Raw genomic sequence first — 7,500 nt, 5'->3', positions numbered from 1 at the left:
TGTTTCATGTGTTGTCCTCCAGAGCCTCCAGCGCTCGTTGTTGAGGGCTTACAGGAACAGGAAGTTGTGGAGCAAGGAACTGCCAACTTCAGCTGCTGCTTCTCTCGACCTATCAAGAATGTCATTTGGAGCAAGGATGGTCATTCTTTGAGATCCAACAACAAGTATGAAACTCGTCAGGAAGGAAACCATGCCGCACTTATCATAAGAGATATTCATCCGGAGGATTCTGGTCTCTACCTGTGTGATAGTGGAGACGACAAGTCATCAGCATTTCTTCAAGTGCAAGGTCAGACGTCATCTTTGTGATTTCTCGCATTTTCATTGCTTAATTCTTCCGAGAAAACAGTAAAGACGAGAAAGATATAGTTCTTCAATCTTTAAATGTCATATAGTTCAGCGATTGAATTATTTTCATCCATAGAAGCCCCACTGCTTGTTCTTGAGACGTTGAGTGACATTGAGGTCGAAGAGCAGGGAAGTGCTACTTTCACCTGCAAACTTTCAAAGCAAGGTGGTCAAGTCACCTGGAGGAAAGGAACAACCCTGTTGAAACCCAGTCACAAGTACGAGATGAACGTGTCTGGAGATGTTTCACAGCTGGTAATCAAGAAGCTGGAGTCAGCCGATTCAGGGACCTACGAATGTGACACTGGGAGTGTGACGAGCCAAGGAAAACTCCTGGTGAAAGGTAGAGAGATTCTTTATTTGATTTGTACAATGCTGACGGGAACATGTTGCGTTCAATATGTTTTGGTTTTTTGACATTTATATAAAAAAAACAAAAATTTTTCTTCACATGAATAATGAAATAAATTAATTACATTCCTTGAAATGTCACCACTTCCTCTGATTTCCTTGCAATATAGACAATGACATTCCTTTGGGAGGCAACAATGTCCGTGGCATTACAAGCCTGGCTAAACACGAGTTGGTGATGTAAATCTATTTAATAATACGCTTGTTCGTCCTTCCTTCCGTCTATCACTCTGTCTTTTTGTGACATTCCATTCCACCCATTGGTTGGACAGTTCACCTGGCTCCACCCACGAATTTGACCTGAACTAGAGGGCTGCGATCAGGGATCTCTGATGCTTCCCGGTGTAGGCAACTCCTAATGATACCCAATTGGTAGCACTTGAAATTCTGCCATAAAATGAAAATGGAGGTTTTTTTTTTTTCCTTCTGTGTACACCGTCACTTGAGCTGTCACTTGCCGACACACCACCAACATAACGGTATATGTCAGAAGAACGTGTTGCATGTTTGGAACAAGATCACTCGAAGGGCGGGCAGGTACTCTGCTCGTGACCTTGAAGTAAAGAACCAAAAACTGGTGCACCTCATGTTGCAGAGGACAGAACACACCCTACAGTTCAAAGCATCACATAATGTTGGGTGTGTGAAAAGTGTGCAATATATATGTATGGCAAATGTCATGCAAACGGCCTGAAACAACATTTCATAAAATGCACACCATGGACAAAATCATTATTTGTCCGTGTGAGTTCCCTGAAGATTTTGCTGAGAAAAACAAATGGTCACTTTAGTGTGTGTGTGTGTGTGTGTGTGTGTGTGTGTGTGTGTGTGTGTGTGTGTGTGTGTGTGTGTGTGTGTGTGTGTGTGTGTGTTGGTTGTTATCTCTGTGCGCGGGTTTCAGAAGGTGGAACGGATCCCTCCCAGGTCTTGAAGTATCCACCATTGCTTGTGTGTTGTGTGATGTGTGATGTTTCTTGTGGAGTTCTACTGGAGCGTTCTGATGTGGAGTGTGATCCACCAAACCGATCATGACCAGTGTGACCACTCATTTTCATTAATGCCAAGGTGAGCCAATGAAAAAAGCCAAGAATTCACAAGGTTTTGGAAAAGCGATGATAATAGAATACCTATAGAAAACCAAGACGCCAAGGTGAACAACGAATAGCCAAGATCTTGTGAAAAAAATCCAAGGAGTGGTCACACTGATCATGACCTCCTGAGTTGATTTGGCTAATTAACTACGAAAAATTCCGGTGGAATTCCCATGTTTTCAACGCATGCCGTGTTAACGTGTATCGATCGGCTTAATAGTTCCTTCTACCAGAGCATGGCATTCTAATTTAAAAAAAAAAAATAAATAACAGAAAGAATGATGACATTGTAACAAAGCATATATTAATACGAAAAAATATTTACAACCATAATAATAATCGTATAATTTGGCAATAATAAAGAACGTATAATCAAGCCTCCCACCCCCCACACTCCCTTCCCCCTTCCACCCCACCCAGGCCCAAGTGCATCTTGGCTTGGTGAAAGGCAAGCTAATGTTGAAGTAGTGCAGCAGGTGGGTATGCTACAAGGCCATGAAGACCAATGAAAATTTGGTCCCACTCGTGATGTAAAACAGCAAGATGTTCACACTGACCGAATCAATTCACACCCTCATCCAGTGAACACTGCGCTATTTCCCCACATGATTGACAAAACATACGTGTGTAGATGGTCGAAAGAGGGTAGAAACCCCGGTTTTTGTGACGCACATTTACGGTTATTCATGACCCTCTTCTGTCAAGTCTGAAACTGTATATTTAACAGTGGTAAATGTTTGTTTTAAGCAGGGGAAATGCTGACTTTATTGCAGCAATAAATTATTTCACGACATTTTTTTTTTCCAGCATCAATCAAAATCGATTTTGAACCCTCATCAATGAATTTACTTTGTTTAAATGTACATTATAAAATCACCTTCCTCTCCTATTTCTGAAAATGTAAACCTTATTATTATTATTATTATTTTTTTTTTTCTGGGAGCACCGGCTCCTTGATGGTCCGTGCCCTCGGTCGATGCCCGAATGCCCGACTGCTCAGTCCGATCCTGTAAACACCTCTGGGTTGTGAGGGGAGGATTGGGGTTTGGGGTTGAGGGTGGGAGAGAGCAAAGATTGGACAGAGTTTGGATGGGGGTGTTGAGAAGTTGTGAATTGGGGTGGAGGTGGAGGAGATTGGGACCACACTCTGTTCAGAGCGTTGGTGCTGCTTAAGCGGTCTCCTTGGCTAATGGGCACAATCCTGGACGGGTCGCCACTCCGACACAGTATACCAACATGCTGGCACTCATTTTGCCGACCTCGGAAAGATGACAGGCTGAGTTAACCCCACCTGGTATTAATTCAACGGCTGAGCGGATTTGAACTGAGGACCTTAGGATCCAAGGCCACCACCCAAACGATTAAGCCAACACCAGGCATATGGGGGTGGGGAGAGGACTTGTGGTCGGGAGGCGAAGGCGGAGGTTGAGGAATTGGGGTTGAGGAATGTGGTTGATGACTTGGGGTCGGTGAGTTTGTCGTGGGGGTGGGGACAGGTGAGGATTTCAAGTCACATTTTACATTATATGGATCTTCCGCGGGTTGCTGCTGGGGGTAATCTGAATGTTTGATGCTCCATAAACAGAGGCCCGAGTGCTGGTGCTTGAAGGCTTGGTGGAGCAGGAAGTTGAAGAGCATGGCAATGCCATCTTAAGGTGTCAGCTTTCCAGGGCTGCTGAAAGTGTGGCTTGGAGAAAAGGAAGGGAACTTCTTCACCCATGCAGCAAATATGACATGACCATAGAGGGCAATGAGGCGAGACTTGTCATCCATGAACTACAGCCTGAAGACACAGGAGTCTACCATTGTGAGACAGGAGATGATAACACCTCAGCCTCACTCACTGTGAAAGGTAAGATAATGCTACAAATGTTTTAGTCGTTACTAATAATGATTGGAAATATATGGCACTTCAATCTTAATATATTTTGTGACAACTGAATTTTCTTTGTCCATAGAAGCCCCACTGCTTGTTCTTGAGACATTGAGTGACATTGAGGTCGAAGAGCAGGGAAGTGCTACTTTCACCTGTAAACTTTCAAAGCAAGGAGGTCAAATCACCTGGAGGAAAGGAACAACCCTGCTGAAACCCAGTAATAAGTACGAGATGAACGTGTCTGGAGATGTTTCACGGCTGGTAATCAAGAAGCTGGAGTCAGGTGATTCAGGGACCTATGAATGCGACACAGGGAGTGTGACGAGCCAAGGAAAACTCCTGGTGAAAGGTAGAGAGTTTCTTTATTTGATTTGTACAATGCTGACGGGAAACATGTTGGGTTCAATATGTTTTGGTCTTTGACATTTATATAAAAATAAACCAAACTTGTTTCGACACATGAATCATGAAATCAATTGATGACATTGTTTGAATTGTCACCACTTCCTCTGATTTCCTTGCTAAATAGACAATGACATTCCATTGGGAGGCAACAATGCCCGTGGCATTACAAGCCTGGCTAAACACGAGTTGGTGATTTAAATCTATTTAATAATACGCTTGTTCGTCCTTCCTTCCGTCAATCACTCCGTCTTTTTGTGACATTCCATTCCACCAGTTGGTTTGGACAGTTCACCTGGCTCCACCCACGATTTCAACCTGAACCCGAGGGCTGCGATCAGGGATTGCTGATGGTTCCCGGAAGAGGGCGATTCCGAATAATACCCAATTGGTCGCACTTGAAATTCTGCCTCAAAATGAAAATAAAGGTTTTGTCTTTTTTTGCTTTTTTTCTTCCAAAAAGTGAAACACCATGGACGCAAAGACAAAGCACTTAATGCCTCCCTCTGGAAACAATAAAATCATACGGCCGCCATGTTGGTGCTTACTAATATGCGAAGTCCAAGACATCTTCGGAGCTGTCATAATTCACAATTGCCATGCCCTCCCAACAAGTTTTCCTTTCAGTGGAAAACAACCAGAGTGACAGTTATAAGGATTTTCAGCTGATAGGCATCATGGGCCATGCGAAGGCATTCTCCAGCGATCGAAGCAGCGGTCAGTTGTCTCTGCACTGCCCAAATATCTGTGTGGCATTCTCTCAAGCAGTGCTTTTACAGTGGACGTGACACGGGGCCTTGCTATTATTTCTGACAATTTTCTCTTTAATGACTCAACTGTGGACCACAAAACCAATGTCTTCGTCCGAGGACTTCTGGGAATCTCACGACGTTGTGAAAGAAAACATCCGTCAATATTTACTTGAAACGATGTTTCTGTATGCACGAGGAAGAAGTAATTGGTTTTGGGTCGTTTATTAGCACAATTGGCCTGCTCATTGTCACGTGAGAGTTGCAATGCATCGGGGTTTCTGCATATCTCAGGGAATTGTGAGTTGGACAGGTGACCATGACGGATTTCTGTGAAGTCAGTGATGGCATGACAGGGGAGGGCAAAGTTTTAAATATTATGCTGTTTCCAAATGAGAATGTCTGTTTGTTTGCTTTTATGTGCAGGAGGAGGTTGAGGATGGGAGGATAGAGTTGGGGTTGGGAAGGGGTGGAGCAAAGATGGGACAGAGTTGGGAGGGGGAGGCTTGAGGGGAGGGAGGTTGAGTTTTGTTGTTGGGGGGGGGGAGTCTATTTGAAGGCTTGAAGTTATGATCGTCATGATTATCCTCATTCTTTAGCTGTTTACATACTTGCATGTTAAAGCTGAGAGCGACACTCGAGAGCGACAGAAGTCCAGGGGGATTAACACCTCAGGGTTGGGAGAGGAGCATGAGGATTTGGGGTTGGGAGGGGAAGGTTGAGGCTTTGCTTGCGGGGTTGAGCGGTTGTTGTGGGGAGGGAGTTTGAAGGTTGGAGTGGGGTGGCAATTTATGCATTCGGGTTGGGAGGGGGTAGGGTGATGACCTGGTTTTTGGAGGCAGAGGTTGTGGACTTGGGGTTGCTGAGGGTGGTTGATGACTTGGGGCTTGTGAGTTTGGTGGGGTTAAGAAGATGTTCAGAAATAAAGTCACATTTTACATTGTGCAGATGCTCCATCGGTCACTGCTAGTGATAATGTGAATGTTTGATGCTCCATCCATAGAGGCCAGAGTGCTGGTGCTTGAAGGCTTGGTGGAGCAGGAAGTTGAAGAACAAGGCAATGCCACCTTAAGGTGTCAGCTTTCCAGGGCTACCAAAAGTGTGGCTTGGAGAAAAGGAAAGCAACTACTTCACCCATGCAGCAAGTATGACATGACGATGGAGGGCAATGAGGCGAGACTTGTGATCCAAGAACTGCAGCTTGAAGACACAGGAGTCTACCATTGTGAGACAGGAGATGATAACACCTCAGCCTCACTCAGTGTGAAAGGTAAGACACTCACTGTGAAATCTACAAATATTTTTGTAGTTACTAATGAATGATTAGAAAGTTATAGCGCTTCAATCTTTTAATACTTTGTGACAATTAAATTCTCTTCATCCATAGAAGCCCCACTGCTTGTTCTTGAGACTTTGAGTGACATTGAGGTCGAAGAGCAGGGAAGTGCTACTTTCACCTGTAAACTTTCAAAGCAAGGTGGTCAAGTCACCTGGAGGAAAGGAACAACCTTGTTGAAACCCAGTAATAAGTATGAGATGAACGTGTCTGGAGATGTTTCACAGCTGGTAATCAAGAAGCTGGAGTCAGCCGATTCAGGGACCTACGAATGTGACACTGGGAGTGTGACGAGCCAAGGAAAACTCATGGTGAAAGGTAAAGAGATTCTGTATTTGATTTGTACAATGTTTCCAGGAACATGTTGGGTTCAACATTTTTTGGTTTTTGACATTTATATAAAAAACCAAAATTGTTTCTTCACATTTGCTGATGGTTCCCAGTTTTGCCAATTCCTAATATTTCTGGCACTCGAAATTGTGCCTCAAAATGAAGACAAATGTGTTCCAATTTTTCCAAGAAAAAGAGCAATCAGAGATTGCAAGCCCTCGCCAGGACTTCTTTTGAGTGGTGTATTTTTTTATCGGTTTTCAGGTAAATCCAATATGGCTGCCAACCCATGTGACCGATGACATCACATGCGTGACTCTTGTTCTTCATGGATAGGCGGTCATATGTGTGAAATTTCGCCTCGATCTTTTCAGACATTTCAGAGAAGATGATTTTTGAAGGTTTAAAAAAAAACGAAAAAACAATATGGCTGCCAAATCACATGATCGATGATGTCATCAAAAAGAAATTGTGGACCATTTTTTTATCCCTAAATGACTCAAAACATTGTATACTGATCGCATGTGGCGTTATACATATGCAATTATGACGTCTTCGTGAAGGCACCTTTGGCATCATGAAAAAATAACACTCATTCCACATGAGGAGTACTTGTGATGTGCCAAGTTTCAAATTCTTCCGTTGTGCAGTTTCAGAGATACAGAGGCCAAAGTTTTTCCACTTTTCCAATATGGCTGCTGTTGTGGAATTTATTTCTTAACGTTTATTCGTTTTAATACTTTTAATCAACCGTTTAACCGACTCGATGCAAATCCTGTTATTCAAATGACAGACACCGATCAATTCACTTGCCACAACGTGAAAGCACGTTACATCAGAGAGTTTTATTTTTTACTTGGAAGCCAAGGAGTACAACCCACTGTGGTGGTTTCCATCCACACGTGCTTGCACTAAAACAAGATTACAATTTCTGGTATTTATAATGCTTACAGGGAG

General features: G+C 43.4%; 1 protein-coding gene across 1 annotated transcript in view; it reads left to right on the top strand.

The window, feature by feature from the left end:
* Nucleotides 1-7,500, top strand: part of OBSCN (obscurin, cytoskeletal calmodulin and titin-interacting RhoGEF) — a 498,370-nt gene that overhangs the window by 177,448 nt on the left and 313,422 nt on the right. Inside the window, exons 28-33 of the mRNA XM_085876584.1 lie at nucleotides 23-289; nucleotides 425-691; nucleotides 3,436-3,702; nucleotides 3,809-4,075; nucleotides 5,881-6,147; nucleotides 6,265-6,531. Of these exons, the coding sequence (XP_085732710.1) occupies nucleotides 23-289; nucleotides 425-691; nucleotides 3,436-3,702; nucleotides 3,809-4,075; nucleotides 5,881-6,147; nucleotides 6,265-6,531 (1,602 nt within the window). The remainder of the gene's footprint in view (nucleotides 1-22; nucleotides 290-424; nucleotides 692-3,435; nucleotides 3,703-3,808; nucleotides 4,076-5,880; nucleotides 6,148-6,264; nucleotides 6,532-7,500) is intronic.

The sequence above is a fragment of the Eptatretus burgeri genome, chromosome 4, assembly GCF_056783735.1.
Source record: "Eptatretus burgeri isolate ZD-2024b chromosome 4, Ebu_testis_v1, whole genome shotgun sequence".
Classification (NCBI taxonomy): Eukaryota; Metazoa; Chordata; class Myxini; order Myxiniformes; family Myxinidae; genus Eptatretus; species Eptatretus burgeri.
Note: the sequence above shows the minus strand (reverse complement) of the source record. Positions and strands in the feature narration are given on the sequence as shown.